An 18,486-nucleotide genomic window follows, 5' to 3' on the forward strand; every position below is an offset into this window, starting at 1 on the left:
CCATCTCTTCATCACAGCCATCTCTACATCACAGCCATCTCAACATCACAGCCATCTCTACATCACAGCCATCTCTACATCACAGGCATCTCAACATCACAGCCATCTCCACATCACAGCCAACTCTTCATCACAGCCATCTCCACATCACAGCCATTTCTACATCACAGCCATCTCGACATCACAGCCATCTCCACATCACAACCATTTCTACATCACAGCCATCTCGACATCACAGCCATCTCCACATCACAACCATCTCTTCATCACAGCCATCTCCACATCACAGCCATCTCAACATCACAGCCATCTCTACATCACAGCCATCTCTACATCACAGGCATCTCTACATCACAGCCATCTCTACCTCACAGCCATCTCTACATCACAGCCATCTCTACATCACAGCCATTTCTACATCACAGCCATCTCTACATCACAACCATCTCTTCATCACAGCCATCTCCACATCACAGCCAACTCTTCATCACAGCCATCTCCACATCACAGCCATTTCTACATCACAGCCATCTCGACATCACAGCCATCTCTTCATCACAGCAATCTCCACATCACAACCATCTCTTCATCACAGCAATCTCCACATCACAGCCATCTCAACATCACAGCCATCTCTACATCACAGCCATCTCTACATCACAGGCATCTCCACATCACAGGCATCTCTACATCACAGCCATCTCTACATCTCAGCCATTTCTACATCACAGCCATCTCCACATCACAGGCATCTCTACATCACAGGCATCTCTACATCACAGGTATCTCTACATCACAGCCATCTCCACATCACAGGCATCTCTTCATCACAGCCATCTCTACATCACAGGTATCTCTACATCACAGCCATCTCTACCTCACAGCCATCTCTACATCACAGGTATCTCTACATCACAGCCATCTCGACCTCACAGCCATCTCTACATCTCAGCCATTTCTACATCACAGCCATCTCTACATCACAGCCATCTCTACATCACAGCCATCTCTACATCACAGCCATCTCCACATCACAGCCATCACTACATCACAACCATCTCTACATCACAGCCATCTCCACATCACAGCCAACTCTTCATCACAGCCATCTCCACATCACAGCCATTTCTACATCACAGCCATCTCGACATCACAGCCATCTCCACATCACAACCATTTCTACATCACAGCCATCTCGACATCACAGCCATCTCCACATCACAACCATCTCTTCATCACAGCCATCTCCACATCACAGCCATCTCAACATCACAGCCATCTCTACATCACAGCCATCTCTACATCACAGGCATCTCTACATCACAGCCATCTCTACCTCACAGCCATCTCTACATCTCAGCCATTTCTACATCACAGCCATCTCTACATCACAGCCATCTCTACATCTCAGCCATTTCTACATCACAGCCATCTCTACATCACAACCATCTCTTCATCACAGCCATCTCCACATCACAGCCATCTCTACATCACAGGCATCTCCACATCACAGCCAACTCTTCATCACAGCCATCTCCACATCACAGCCATTTCTACATCACAGCCATCTCGACATCACAGCCATCTCCACATCACAGCCATCTCTACATCACAGGCATCTCCACATCACAGGCATCTCTACATCACAGCCATCTCTACATCTCAGCCATTTCTACATCACAGCCATCTCTACATCACAGCCATCTCTACATCACAACCATCTCTTCATCACAGCCATCTCCACATCACAGCCATCTCCACATCACAGCCATCTCTACATCACAGCCATCTCCACATCACAGCCATCTCCACATCACAACCATCTCTTCATCACAGCCATCTCCACATCACAGCCATCTCTACATCACAGCCATCTCTACATCACAGCCAATCTCTACATCACAGCCATCTCTACATCACAACCATCTCTTCATCACAGCCATCTCCACATCACAGCCATCTCCACATCACAACCATCTCTTCATCACAGCCATCTCCACATCACAGCCATCTACATCACAGCCATCTCTACATCACAGCCATCTCTACATCACAGGCATCTCCACATCACAGCCATCTCTACCTCACAGCCATCTCCACATCTCAGCCATTTCTACATCACAGCAATTTCTACATCACAGCCATCTCTACATCACAACCATCTTTACATCACAGCCATCTCTACATCACAACCATCTTTTCATCACAGCCATCTCCACATCACAGCCATCTCCACATCACAGCCATCTCTACATCACAGGCATCTCCACATCACAGGCATCTCTACATCACAGGCATCTCTACATCACAGCCATCTCTTCATCACAGCCATCTCTACATCACAGGTATCTCTACATCACAGCCATCTCTACCTCACAGCCATCTCTACATCACAGGTATCTCTACATCACAGCCATCTCGACCTCACAGCCATCTCTACATCTCAGCCATCTCTACATCACAGCCATCTCTACATCACAGCCATCTCCACATCACAACCATCTCTACATCACAGCCATCTCCACATCACAGCCATCTCCACATCACAGCCATCTCTACATCTCAGCCATTTCTACATCACAGCCATCTCCACATCACAGCCATCTCTACATCACAGCCATCTCTACATCACAGACATCTCTTCATCACAGCCATCTCTACCTCACAGCCATCTCCACATCATAGCCATCTCTACATCACAGCCAATGTCTACATCACAGCCAATGTCTACATCACAGCCAATGTCTACATCACAGCCATCTCTACATCACAGCCATCTCTACATCACAGCCACCTCTACCTCACAGCCATCTCTACATCTCAGCCATTTCTACATCACAGCCATCTCTACATCACAGCCATCTCTACATCACAACCATCTCTTCATCACAGCCATCTCCACATCACAGCCATCTCCACATCACAGCCATCTCGACATCACAGGCATCTCGACATCACAGGCATCTCTTCATCACAACCATCTCTTCATCACAGCCATCTCTACATCACAGCCATCTCTACATCTCAGCCATTTCTACATCACAACCATCTCTTCATCACAGCCATCTCTACATCACAGCCATCTCCACATCACAGCCATCTCCACATCACAGCCATCTCCACATCACAGCCATCTCCACATCACAGCCATCTCCACATCACAGCCATCTCGACATCACAGGCATCTCGACATCACAGGCATCTCTTCATCACAACCATCTCCACATCACAGCCATCTCTACATCACAGCCATCTCTACATCACAGCCATCTCTACATCACAGCCATCTCCACATCACAGCCACCTCTACATCACAGCCCCATCGACATCACAGCCACCTCTACATCACAGCCACTTCTACATCACAGCCATCTCTACATCACAGCCATCTCTACATCACAACAATCCCTTCATCACAGCCATCTCCACATCACAGCCATCTCTCCATCACAGCCTTCTCTACCTCACAGCCATCTCCACATCACAGCCATCTCTACATCACAGCCCCGTCAACATCACAGCCACCTCTACATCACAGCCCCATCGACATCACAGCCACCTCTACATCACAGCCACTTCTACATCACAGCCATGTCTTCGTCACAGTCATCTCTACGTCACAGCCATCTCTACATCACAGCCATCTCTACATCACAACAATCTCTTCATCACAGCCATCTCTACCTCACAGCCATCTCCACATCACAGCCATCTCTCCATCACAGCCATCTCTACCTCACAGCCATCTCTACATCACAGCCATCTCTACATCACAGCCACCTCTACCTCACAGCCATCTCTACATCTCAGCCATTTCTACATCACAGCCATCTCCACATCACAACCATTTCTACATCACAGCCATCTCGACATCACAGCCATCTCCACATCACAACCATCTCTTCATCACAGCCATCTCCACATCACAGCCATCTCAACATCACAGCCATCTCTACATCACAGCCATCTCTACATCACAGGCATCTCTACATCACAGCCATCTCTACCTCACAGCCATCTCTACATCTCAGCCATTTCTACATCACAGCCATCTCTACATCACAGCCATCTCTACATCACAACCATCTCTTCATCACAGCCATCTCCACATCACAGCCATCTCTACATCACAGGCATCTCCACATCACAGCCAACTCTTCATCACAGCCATCTCCACATCACAGCCATTTCTACATCACAGCCATCTCTACATCACAGCCATCTCCACATCACAGCCATCTCGACATCACAGCCATCTCCACATCACAGCCATCTCTACATCACAGGCATCTCCACATCACAGGCATCTCTACATCACAGCCATCTCTACATCTCAGCCATTTCTACATCACAGCCATCTCTACATCACAGCCATCTCTACATCACAACCATCTCTTCATCACAGCCATCTCCACATCACAGCCATCTCCACATCACAACCATCTCTTCATCACAGCCATCTCCACATCACAGCCATCTCTACATCACAGCCATCTCTACATCACAGCCAATCTCTACATCACAACCATCTCTTCATCACAGCCATCTCCACATCACAGCCATCTCCACATCACAGCCATCTCTACATCACAGGCATCTCCACATCACAGGCATCTCTACATCACAGGCATCTCTACATCACAGCCATCTCTTCATCACAGCCATCTCTACATCACAGGTATCTCTACATCACAGCCATCTCTACCTCACAGCCATCTCTACATCACAGGTATCTCTACATCACAGCCATCTCGACCTCACAGCCATCTCTACATCTCAGCCATCTCTACATCACAGCCATCTCCACATCACAACCATCTCTACATCACAGCCATCTCCACATCACAGCCATCTCCACATCACAGCCATCTCTACATCTCAGCCATTTCTACATCACAGCCATCTCCACATCACAGCCATCTCTACATCACAGCCATCTCTACATCACAGACATCTCTTCATCACAGCCATCTCTACCTCACAGCCATCTCTACATCTTAGCCATTTCTACATCACAGCCATCTCTACATCATAGCCATCTCTACATCACAGCCAATGTCTACATCACAGCCAATGTCTACATCACAGCCATCTCTACATCACAGCCATCTCTACATCACAGCCACCTCTACCTCACAGCCATCTCTACATCTCAGCCATTTCTACATCACAGCCATCTCTACATCACAGCCATCTCTACATCACAACCATCTCTTCATCACAGCCATCTCCACATCACAGCCATCTCCACATCACAGCCATCTCGACATCACAGGCATCTCGACATCACAGGCATCTCTTCATCACAACCATCTCTTCATCACAGCCATCTCTACATCACAGCCATCTCTACATCTCAGCCATTTCTACATCACAACCATCTCTTCATCACAGCCATCTCCACATCACAGCCATCTCTACATCACAGCCATCTCTACATCACAGCCATCTCTACATCACAGCCATCTCCACATCACAGCCATCTCCACATCACAGCCATCTCGACATCACAGCCCCGTCAACATCACAGCCACCTCTACATCACAGCCCCATCGACATCACAGCCACCTCTACATCACAGCCACTTCTACATCACAGCCATCTCTACATCACAGCCATCTCTACATCACAACAATCCCTTCATCACAGCCATCTCCACATCACAGCCATCTCTCCATCACAGCCTTCTCTACCTCACAGCCATCTCCACATCACAGCCATCTCGACATCACAGCCATTTCTACATCACAGCCATCTCGACATCACAGCCATCTCTTCATCACAGCCATCTCTCCCTCACAGCCATCTCGACATCACACATCTCTGCATCACAGCCTTCTCTACATCACAGCCATCTCTACATCACAGCCATCTCTACATCACAGCCATCTCTACATCACAGCCATCTCCACATCACAGCTATCTCTACATCACAGCCATCTCTTCATCACAACCATCTCTTCATCACAGCCATCTCTACATCACAGCCAATCTCTACATCACAGCCATCTCTACATCACAGGCATCTCTACATCACAGCCATCTCTACATCACAGCCATCTCTACATCACAGCCATCTCTACATCACAACCATCTCAACATCACAGCCATCTCTACATCACAGCCATCTCCACATCACAGCCATCTCTACATCACAGCCATCTCTACATCACAGCCATCTCTACATCACAGCCATCTCTACATCACAGTCACCTCCACATCACAGCCATCTCCACATCACAGCCATCTCCACATCACAGCCATCTCTACATCACAGCCATCTCTACATCACAGCCATCTCTACATCACAGCCATCTCTACATCACAGTCACCTCCACATCACAGCCATCTCCACATCACAGCCATCTCAACATCACAGGCGTCTCTACATCACAGCCATCTCTACATCACAGGCGTCTCTACATCACAGCCATCTCTACATCACACTCTACATCACAGCCATCTCTACATCACAGGCGTCTCTACATCACAGCCATCTCTACATCACAGCCATCTATACATCACAGCCATCTCTTCATCACAGCCATCTCGACATCACAGCCGTCTCGACATCACAGGCATCTCTACATCACAGGCATTTCTACCTCACGGCCATCTCGACATCACAGGCATCTCTACATCACAGGCATCTCTACATCACAGGCATCTCTACATCACAGCCATCTCTACATCACAGCCATCTATACATCACAGCCGTCTCGACATCACAGCCGTCTCTCCATCACAGGCATCTCTACATCACAGGCATCTCTACCTCACGGCCATCTCGACATCACAGCCACCTCTACGTCAAAGCCACCTCTACGTCACAGCCACCTCAATGTCACAGCCACCACTACGTCACAGCTACCTCTTCGTCACAGCCACCTCTTCGTCACAGCCACCTCTTCGTCACAGCCACCTCTACGTCACAGTCACCTCTACATCACAGTCACCTCTACATCACAGCCATCTCTACATCACAGCTATCTCTACATCGCAGTCCCCTCTACATCACAGTCACCTCTACATCACAGTCACGTCTACATCACAGTCACCTCTACATCACAGCCGTCTCTTCATCACAGCCGTCTCGACATCACAGCCGTCTCGACATCACAGCCGTCTCGACATCGCAGCTGTCTTTATATCACAGCCATCTCCAACTCACACCCACCTTCAATTAATGACCATATACTCACAGCCATCTTTGAACTTCTCACAATCATCTCAACCTCACAACCAATTTCATTTCATCCCCACATTGATTTCACAACTAAAAGCGAAATATCAAATATCCGTATTGGAAAGAATACCTCAAAATGAACTACAATGATAATTATCCTGATATCTGCAAAAATTAGAATAGACTAATCATGAGATGCTCTCTTCAACAATCTTATAATGGCATGGGAAAGCTTTTCTATTAAAAAAAAAAACTTTTTTTGCACATCAAGGATATTAACATCAACTCTATGCAATGAAATTTCACCATCCGGTGACTCATTGGATCAATTTTCTTATTCATGTGGTTGCCATCCTGCTTCAAGATACGAAAATCAAAATAATCATCACAATAGATATGAAAAAGATCGAAGCATACAAAACTTGTCCAACGTCCAAAGGCTGCTCAGCTACTTACATTGCCTGAAAGTTTGATGGCATTCTTCTGATTCAAAACACATAAATGTAAGCATCAGGCAGTAGTCCAAAAGATAGAGAGATTGAATCATAACAGTTACACATGCACTGGGCCGAGAGGCAAGAGCCATCATTACGTTGAATGTGGGTCCATACGGTGCACAGGCACAATCTGTTCGCATCTATTGACATTTCAAAGGCATTATTGAGATACAGTGGTTGGCTAATCGTGTGGTTCGCTCTGCACTGCTCACTTTACTCAGAATTCCGAGTGGCCAGAACCAAGTAAGTATAACACTCATGTTGCTGCTTAAACAACAATCCACTTGAGTGAGTGCGATTTGGGATGGAACCTGCCATTTTCAACACTTTGATGCACAACCTTCCTCCTCTTCTACTATCAGAAGAACAGAACAGCCACATGCTGTGAGCCAGAGAAAATACATTTGAAACATTCAAATCTAGAAATAGAAAGTACTTCTTGAAATCTAGAAATAGTTTGCTAATGGCAGCTGTGATAAAGGAAGTGGAGTAAATAAAGGAGTAAGAAAACTAATGAAATGTCAAACCGTCTCCCTGAGTACTTAATCCACTCCTTGCTCTCTCTCCTACCTGTCTCCAATCTCTCTCAGATTTATATCGCACAACTACACCGTCCATCACCCTCATCTATCTCTCCAAACCTCCTCCTACTCTCTGACCTCATGTGGCCCTTCTTAGACAATTCCCTAACCCAACCCACAAATCTCTCCATCTTGATTTCCTTTGATTTCTCTTCAACACATCTTCTAAGCCTGGCATTGGCTTCGCGGTTAGGGTGGTGGCTTGGGATCTTAGTGTCCTGAGTTCGAGCCCCGTTGGCTGCTGACTTAATACCTGGAGGTTGACTCAGCCTGTCATCCTTCTGAGGTTGGCAAAATTAGCACCATTGTTCTGGTAAGTGGGGCACTGCATCAGCGACACAGCCGTGCCCCTAACCAATGATGCAACCGGCAGCCAAAAGGCTGTACACGAAGGGAACAAATCTTCTGCCTCGAAAACCACATTAATAACGCCACTTCTCATGCCTCGCTCTACTTTCGTTCCTTCCATCATCCTCTCTCACTAACCCATCAAAACTATTCCCACCACGACAAGTTCTACGAACACCTTGGGTACTGTAAATTGCCTCCTCACACAAATTTCTTCATCTTGGCTCTTTAATTGACATGTTGGGTGAGAAGACGACTGGAAACCCTAAAAGGCTTTGGCCAGTGTGTTTATTAAAGCCAGATCATGTTCAAACATCTGTAATATACTGTACAAATTACATTGCAATTTAAATTTTATGGACCTAGCCGACTTAAACTGACGTTATATCCAACAATCTCTTTTGACTTTTAGCCAAACCAAATTTGCATCTCAATTCAAACCCTGACATGTTTGTGCAACTCTCACACAATAATAATCATATAAATATCGACCACCAAGATCAGGTAACTCAAGCGTTCCCCACCCCACTCCCTCTCCCCTCTCATCATGAGATAGCTCAAGTATGATTATGTCAGATACGTATATCTGAGAGAGCTAATCTGTGATGCTGGCATGCATGGGCCTTCAAGTTTTCAATTCATCTACGTTCCGATGAGCACTGGCACACAGCAACCAAATGATCACTACAATGGCAGCTCACCATTGTAGCTGCGGTGGTAAATCTCCTCGTACTTGTTCACTGACAGAGTGACACCCGGGGGCAGGAGCGGAAGCTGTCCATCTATCCGTGTGTTGATGGTGAGATGACCGTGCTCATCCATCCCGTTGAGGTGCTGCACGATGCTGACTTGCTCGCGCCCGGGCAGAAACGTGATGTTGGCGTGTCGTGTGAAGCGCCCGCCTGGTAAGGATTGTCCTCGCATTTGTAAAGTTATTAATTGGAGCAGTCCATTTAAAGAGGAGAGACAATAAGAAATGTAAGACACATGAGAAACAGCTCACCCGTGATGCTAAATCCATTGTGAAAGTCAGGCTGCTCCAGTGCAAACATCCAGCCCATAATGCCTGCCATGCTATACAGCGGTAACATTGACCATCCAATCTCTTCCGAGATCTGGCTCACAGCTGTGTATGTGCGACCATCATTCACCACTATATACGAGTGCATGTCCACGCCAAGGAACTCGACAGGGCGTGATGCCGAACCAAGGAAAATACGACCGCTCACCTTTCCGTTCACACGCTGGGGCAGTCCTGTCCGAAACACACTTATAAACGGCATTCCACCATACATCCACAGTGCTTCATTGCTTATCGATACCTTCAATATCGATTCATTGCTTATCGATATATACAATGTTACATTGCTTATCGAGACACTCCAAATATCATTTCACAGCACAACATTCGCGTGAACACAACTTACTTATTCGATTGCAATCTATTACAATTTTGTTCACACTAAATTGTGCGAACGAACTAGCGAGAGGTTGCCTGCCGACCTTGTGCGGGCTACATACTTATTAGTGACACAAAATTGGCAGAACGTTTGTCCTGGCATCCCTTGATTTCCCTCTTTATTCATCTCTCCCCACCGACCCCCCCTCACCCCCCCAACACACTCTTCGACCGTACTATCCCTTGCAACGATAATCATGTGACGCCCTCACATAGCACGGAACAGCCATTTCGACCAGGCCTTTTCCTGCTGAAGCCAATTTGGTGATCCTTGCAAATACCTATTTATACCTTGCATTCCAAGCGAACATTTATTTCCAGTGTTTGATTTGAATCTATCAATAGTAATACGACTACGACTATGACTACTAAAAATAATATTTTTGGACAAATTGAAATAAATGCATTCATATTTTGCATAAAAAAGAAAAATGACAGGGCACCTTCTGGCAAACAAAGATGGCCATCACCATAGTAACCATTGTTGCAGTAGCAGCAGAAGCCTGTCGAGTGGTCCCGACATGATGTGTGGGGTGAACAACTCGTTCCATCTTTGGCGCATGACTCAACCACTCGTGTTGGATTGTATTGAAACACTGCGGGTAAAGAACAAAGAGAACAACTGGCATGTGTCACGCGCTATTTGCTGTGGCCAACAGATGTGGTGCTAAGAAGTGTAAACATCTGGATTATTATGTTTGGAACTGTATCCTTGGGAAAGCAAAACACATTTTATGGTCTATAAACTCATTGTACCAACTCTGAAAAGCAGGAAGTTTGTTTTATTCTGCGTTGAGTGAGATGCAAGTGGTTTAAACATCGAGCATTACAATGGCAGCTGGCAGTGGTTCCTGAGAATAGCTCACCTTTAGCATCCACTTCGATGTCATCGATGTTAATGATCGTAGAAGATCGCTTAGGCAGTGGAAGATCTCCGAACACCGGGATCTGTTCATTTTCAAATGGCTGTTCCACAAAATGAGGTTCTGGGTGTGCCTGTGTCTCCGGGACACCCACGACATCTGGGTAAGGCCGAATTCCTCGTGGGTTTTCCACAGTACGCCAGTCACCTCGACGGTCTCCTGCTTCAAAGTGGCTCTCGGCTGGAATAGGTGCTTCTGTCAGTTCCTCGAAGTCGTCATCATATTCGTCACTATCCTCAGAATCGTAGTCGATAGGCAGAGGGACGCCATGCCCTGAGGGATCTTCAGGCTCATCTTCAATGTCACCCTGTATCTCAGCTGGCTGTATGTTGTTCAGCCTACCCGTGCTTCCCACGCGAAATGCCCAGATACCTTTGCGACCCGAATTGCTTGTGCTGCACACACAAGACACGCACACATACATCATCTCACCACATGCTGCTCGTACGGACATGCACATGTACGGAACTTCACTGAAGATGCTGGTGAGCCACTCCTCACAATTCCTTAATGAGGTCTTAACGTTCAGGTTGGTAAGTTAAGCAGGCTATCTGTTCTCCAATGTAATTGGCAAGTTCCACTTTTAATGATCTTTCAATCGTTAATGTGCACCTGAACCTCTGGTAATCAATTCCCTCATTTGTATCTTCCATGAAAGGTCTGCAAGACCATCGAGAGTGAAGGAGTGAGAAACCCTTCCTCTCTAATGACAGTGAAGACGGTTACATTGAGTTAACCTTCCTGAAGGGTAAGAGTGAGTGCTTATAAAAATTGTTAAACAGAATTATTAATTTTTCTTTTTAAAGTGTATGATTTGCATAATAATGACAACTTAAGTCTGAAGAGTTAAGACTTAATAACTTTCCTGAACCTCCTCGCAAATCCAGCTGAATCACCACATTTCCACACACACACACACATATAGAGTCCATGACATGATGGAAAAAACCCAAGATATTATAGGTACAAAAATTCAGAAAAACCATGGTGACCAAATTTGATCCCAATGATTTCCTATGAAGAATAAGATATATCATCATCTTTTTCTTCTTCATTTTCCTTGAGATAGGGTGATGCCTAATGATACCAGGCTGCTGCTGTCCCACATTTTATACAATGCACATTCAGTGCCCTCTATTCGAGCCAACTGTCTCCACTCTTCACCACCACCATCTTACTTCCACTCAGCTGAGGTCAACTTATATTTCTCCTCCCTTGTTCCCTCAATACATTCTCTTTCTTTGCCATTCTCTCTTCTTCCATCTGCACCAGGTGCCCAGCAAACCTCAGCTGGCTCTTTACCAGTCTTTATGTCAAGCTCATTCTCACATTGATTCCCACATCGATGAAGATCTACTGTATATCAGATGATAATAATATATATAAATTTGTGAAATATTTCTCCGAGGCTTCAAGCAAGCAGTGCAATGCTATCCCTTGTCATCCCCAATTCTGACCCATGATCTTTATTACCCCCATTAACCTTTCTTAACCCAACCATCTTACTTGCTAGTTTCAGGGTTTCCTCTCCTCCCCCCTCTCCTTTTTTCCTGTTCATTCAGTCCTTTGATGTTTGTCCCACTGTCAGATATATATATATATATATATATATATATATATATATATATATATATATATATATATATATATGTTTTTTTTGAGAAGCAAACAGGGAAAAGTTCCCCTCTGAGTATCAGACACTATGCTGAGTCCACCGTAGTTGAGTGTTTGGGTCCAAGGAGGAGTTGAGAGAGGAGTTTAAGACGTGGCACCTTCATCTCACCGAGGAAGTTGCTGTGGAGGATTGCTTGGACTTGTGACCTCGTATGAGGAGCCTTCCACCGGAATGAAGAACACGGTACGTGAACCTTGGCTGAATCCAACACGTGCAGGCGTTTCAGTTAGGTCCTTGCGTTCCTCCTTGGGTGGTGTAGAGAACACTTGTAGTGTGTGCTCCGGGTAGAGCAGCAGAGCGAACGTGTCATCCTCATCAGAGGCGAGCACCAGTTGAAAGGTATTGCTCTGTGTGAGAAGGATGAGCGTGTGATTAAAGTTTCATCGACACTCATCGGTTCATATGAAAACAACCTACCATTCTCATTCTACTTTAATTGATGCGATGGTAGAAGAGACATCAAGTATGCTGATCTCCTTCCCAATAATATTTGTTTGACATGTTGATAAGGAAGTAATCCCCACTGATCTGTAATCACAATACTTCCAACCACCTGTCTGGGTTTTTCGTCTTGTCAGCTTCCCAATCACCATCCATAGCTTCCTCTCGAACTATTAAATCCAGAGGCTCAGTCCAGAACATGGCCACAGATTGGGGAGGGGTTAGTTGGGGGAGACACAAGGCAGCTGGGAAACAGCAAAGAAATGCCTTTCTGCCTTGAGAAAAAGGACCATCTGGAGGATAGCCAAACAAAGCACATGCTTGCACTCGATGATGTCAACACCTGGAATGGTGGTTAGAATGAAGAAGCATGATTCACATTGGGGCGGGGTGGAATTCCTCCAATGAGCTCAATAAATTGTTTGGGCAATGAAATACCACAAAGCAGCTGTGGCATTATCAGGTCTCATCTGGCATGGGAATAACTTCAGATGTAGTTTAGCAATGGTGGTGGGCATAAGACTTGGAATTGAGTTTACGTGGGACTCAACATGAAGTGTTGATTTGTTGATGTGTTACAAAGCAGAAGTCACAATTTGTGAAAGATGACGACTTAAGAAGGTAAAGAACTGCTTTTCATGAGATCGATTGAAAACACTGTCAAAATAAATGGCATTACACTTTCATTCACACCAACCTGCTGGACATGACCACGATGGGCTGGAACAGAGTCCCAGGTACAGACAAAGATGGCATGCGGATTGAAGCTGGAGAATGTTGGGAAGGCACGATGGATGTGACCAGCAGCCCAAGAGCTATCCACTGGGTCAACACTGACCCGAAATAGCACGTGTCCGTGACCGGATCCGGTGTCCAAGTCCAGCAAGAATGCCGCTAAAGCTGGAAAGGAGGTTGGCAGTGGGCCATTGATGTATGATGATTCGTCTTGCAAAGGCTTGGGTGACAGAAGACCATTGGTGCTGACCTGCAGACCATAGCAAGATCATTAGGTAATATTGAATTGCCAGTGTCAAGACCAGTATTGCATTAATGACTTGTCAACAAGGACAATAGAGATAGACACAATTTAGCTGAACAAAGCCATGATTGAGTGGGTACCTGCAGATAGATAAAATGGTGGTTAATACATTTACAAATGCAAACAACTAACATCTATTTTCTACCTTGTCCTGCTTATCACTCCCACCCCCCACCTCACCATCCACCTAAAATGAGCAATTCAAGAAACAAACATAAACATGTGTATGTGTGTTGTTACGTGGAAAATGGGTGAAGTGCATAGATATATTATCTTAAGAATAGCTTCATCCATGGGTTTGAGTAGATTAGATTTACTCTTGTATAAGGGAAACTGTCAGAAGTAAGTTGTCTTGTCAAACATGCACTGAGAAGGCAGTGAACATCTCTTATAGAACAGATTAGGTCGGGTAACATTGTACCATGTAAAACCTCCTGTAAACAGGTGAGGCCAGGTGAAGGACTTGTGGGCACAAAGGCACCAGAATGAGCTTTACGCTCAAAAAGGAAACCAACACAAGCTGTTTGGCCAGTGCACCACAAGCCATGGTGGTGAAGTGCCTGTGGAGCCTTGGAGAAGGGTGGGATAGCCAAAAAGACAGTGCTGCCCACTGGAAGTGGCAGCCAATGAGGGACCCGCCATGTATGAGGGTGGTAATTGTGGTGTACTGGATAGAGATGCTTGGCAGGCAGACACGAGCGGGGGAACAGTCGAGCCGGGCTGTGTTGCACAAGCGCGGGCGTACTTTGCCCGCGGCTCTCCTTTATTACGTACTCCGCACACTCACGAGCCGGGCGACTACAGCATCACTACAACGCCTCAGGCGGCGCGCACTCCTTATATTCCTGGCAGACACGATGACCACGACGACCCCTCCTCCCATCATCATGCCCCGCCCTGCATGCCCGCAGGCTATACCACAGTAATGGAGGTGTTGAAGGCCGTGTCCGCGCATGCGCGCAACAGTACAGAGTTGAGCTTTGGACACCGAGAAATCCATCTCGTGCTCTCTCCGCCTTTGTGGCCCAAATGAAAAGACCGCTCCAGAGATTGGACAGCACACAATCTCCTCATCACAATCCTTCCTGTGCCATCCTGACCCACACCATACAAGCCTGCTTGACCATTATTGTCCTGCAGGACCAGAGAAGCAGTTCCTGCCTCGAATCTTCATCTGTTATTTATCCCCCTTAGTTGTGGGAGTCTGGTATTTGACACCATAGTTTGGATTCGGCTTTATTTATTTACTTGTACATATGTTCGGGTTTTCACATTTTACCTTCCCACATTTTTCTGTCCTTGTGCACCACATCTGTCGTATCGCTGTCTCGTGCTCCTTGGGGAACCACAATAGTTAATGTAAATGCAGTTTAAATTAACTAGAAACACCTGTTCCTTCTGGGAGCGGCCAGGGAGGTGGCGAGGGGGGGATGGCCATGGCGGTGGGTTAATATTCTTCTTCTTCTTATTATTATTACTATAATTATTCTTTAATGGCACAATTATTCTTACGTTCTTGTCGAGTTGGCTGTGTGAAGCTTGGTCCAAGTCTTTCACGAACCAGCTGCCCAGGCCCCACATTCGACGAAGGTTAGAGGAGGGATTTGTAATTTGTTCATAGCTCGCCTACTCTTCGCGGAGGTCATGATGGGATCTTTAATGTCAACCAACTTATGCCAGCAGATGATACTCAAGTTTAACATCCATCCAAGGGACGGCACATGCTGATGAATCATCCTGCCTGTGAAACATCAGGATGACAGTTTTGAGCTGGGTTGGGATTCAAACCCAGGCGGGACAGCTTAGAGGGGAGTGTGCATTACGAATAAGGTTATGCATCGAATAAAAATCAAAACTAGGTCATAAGGGTGTCAGAGGCAATATCACATGTCACACTTGAAACCATGGCTGGGAGAAATGACATATGAGGACCCAAGATATAAGTTATAAGCAATTCATGTACAGTCCACAAACTCTTATGGCTATGAAAATTGGACAAGCAATGGGATACATCATTCATGCCTAAAGACTCATTTGAGCACCTTACCGAGAGGCTTAGCAAGTTGAGACAGCTCGGATTTGTTAGTCTGTGGGGAACGCGATAAGCATATAAAGCCTCAAGCAACTCAGGAGTGTGTTCCACAACCAATCATCTTGTAGAGCGCTCGACAAGTGCCAAGTGGCTTTACTGTTTTAAAACGTAATCATACGTTGAAATAATTACTTGTCATGATAATAATTTTTACTTCCAGTTGGTAATATGCCTCACTAAACACCACGCCTTGCTATTTATGCACCTTAACACGGAGTTCACCCAAGGCAGAAATCCCCCTTGGGGAGGGAGGCAGGTTAAGTCGCTACAACCTCCAGCGTGTGACCTTTAGTTCCCCTGGCAAGTTTGGTTGAGATTGCATAAGTAACAACCGAATGTATCATGGACAGAGAGACAGACACCAAATTGTGTATTTTAGTATGATAAGAACTCGTTAAATTAAAAATAGTTTCAGCCTATGTGGAGGTCTTGGACCCTCAGCTTAGAGAGGTCTGTGTTAACGGACCATGTCTGACATGACTGTATGTATGTATGTCTAATCATTATAAAATCGAAAATGGCTGGGCCAATCTCCAACATATTTAGTATATGTGCTTGGGGTACCCTTGGATCAGGTCATGGGCACTCCAAGGAGAATGGGGAGACAACTTACGATTTTCACTGTACACAAAGAATAGTGCAAGTGTTTTAATCACTGACCCCTGCCGGAAGGAGCGGATATTGACACCTTTTTTCATTCCCAGAGGGAACGGGTGTTACGATTACTGAAAGGAGACACATCCGTCCATCCATCACGTGGAGAAACGGGACCTTGAGCATGGAGGGGGTATTCGTATTATTGTGTTCTGCCTGAAGGTAGGTCCAGTACTGACAAAGGAGGGTTATACTGGGTTATACTGAGTTTCTTGGCAAGAGTTATACTGGATGGTTTGCCGTTGGCTTCCAAGCAGTAGTTAGGGCAGGAATTTGGCTATGGTGCCGGCGATAGCTCGCCTTCGTGAAGGACACCGTGAAAATATCGACCAACTAATGCTGGCAGACGGAGCACCAGTTTAATGTCCCTCCGAGGGAGGGCACACATATTGTTGAATTACCCTGCCTGTGAAACACTGGAATGACAGTTTTTAGCTGGGTCAGGATTCTAACCCAGGCTACATGGCTTAGAGATGTGTGTGCATACCTTTAGGCCTTCTTGTCAATCTAGGAAAGGGATATTGGCACCATATTTTACTCCCAGTGGGAGTGGGTATCACTCCTAAGGTATAATAAATACTTCCCAGGCAATCGATTACACGAGTCCTCATGTTTTGTTCTTGAATATGTTGATGTAATTGCCTTTGCACCAATAGTTTTCTTGCAATTGTCTTTGTGCAATAGTTGGAATGGAGGTGCTATGCAGCCACGATGGTCCAAGTAGCCTTCTTCCTATGCCGAGGATCAATTAAACAATGAGGAATTTGACTGTGTGTTCATGGTGTTGTCCTTTAGGGACATTGTGTTGGATTGATGCAACAGGGTTGATGTTGGATTGAACACCATGAGATTTTTAGCATCCACCTAACTAATATTAGCAGATGGGACGACTAGTTTCATGTCTATCAGAGGAATGGCACAGACATTGATGCCTCGCCCTGCCTGTGAAACACCAGAATGACAGTTTATAGCTGAGCAAAGATTCAAACCCAGGCGAGATAGCTCAGAGGTGAGTGGGCATACCTCTATGCCATCCTGCCAACCGAAGTCTAAAATACTGGTGTGAAAATTATTTCAGTGCTAAGACAAATGTGGGAAATCCTCTGTGAAAGTGATACAATCTACCTATAAGGGGAACGTTGAATGTCACTGTGGTCGTAGCTCATGAAAGTCATAGGAAAGCTACCTTGAGGCCTTTACAAAACACGATGTAAGTGAAACAGCTAGTTTTACCATAACTCTGAAGCATATTCCACGATGCAGCGCTCCCTGTTGCCACTCCATCCAATGATAATTCAATCTGATGCAAGTCTGCAGGTATGAACCCCCAGACTGGGACAAATGACTGCTGAACTGCCTTGCCCCTCAAATGGTGGAAGAGATTTGGGTGGCAGGTGTAGGGTGCGGGAGTGGTGGACGAGTGAATTTTAATGTAATTTTTACCAATGAGAATATGGATACAGCAATTGGTGAAAATAGATGTAGTGTGACTAAATGGGTGAATTTAAAGAGCACATAAGTGCTCGCAAATCCAAAGGTTTTTATTGCACTTAAGCATGAGAACCCATTGGGAATATTTTAACATTTGCAA

The 18,486-nt window shown here is 45.8% G+C and overlaps 1 protein-coding gene across 1 annotated transcript in view; it reads right to left on the bottom strand.

The window, feature by feature from the left end:
- NID1 (nidogen 1) overlaps positions 1–18,486 on the bottom strand; it is a 131,595-nt gene that overhangs the window by 100,612 nt on the left and 12,497 nt on the right. Inside the window, exons 2-7 of the mRNA XM_085853016.1 lie at positions 13,808–14,095; positions 12,778–13,016; positions 10,938–11,389; positions 10,515–10,667; positions 9,616–9,867; positions 9,314–9,514 (exon numbers count right to left, since the gene is read on the bottom strand). Coding sequence (XP_085709142.1) covers positions 9,314–9,514; positions 9,616–9,867; positions 10,515–10,667; positions 10,938–11,389; positions 12,778–13,016; positions 13,808–14,095 — 1,585 coding nt within the window. The remainder of the gene's footprint in view (positions 1–9,313; positions 9,515–9,615; positions 9,868–10,514; positions 10,668–10,937; positions 11,390–12,777; positions 13,017–13,807; positions 14,096–18,486) is intronic.

This window comes from Eptatretus burgeri, chromosome 13 (genome assembly GCF_056783735.1).
Source record: "Eptatretus burgeri isolate ZD-2024b chromosome 13, Ebu_testis_v1, whole genome shotgun sequence".
NCBI classification, from domain to species: Eukaryota; Metazoa; Chordata; class Myxini; order Myxiniformes; family Myxinidae; genus Eptatretus; species Eptatretus burgeri.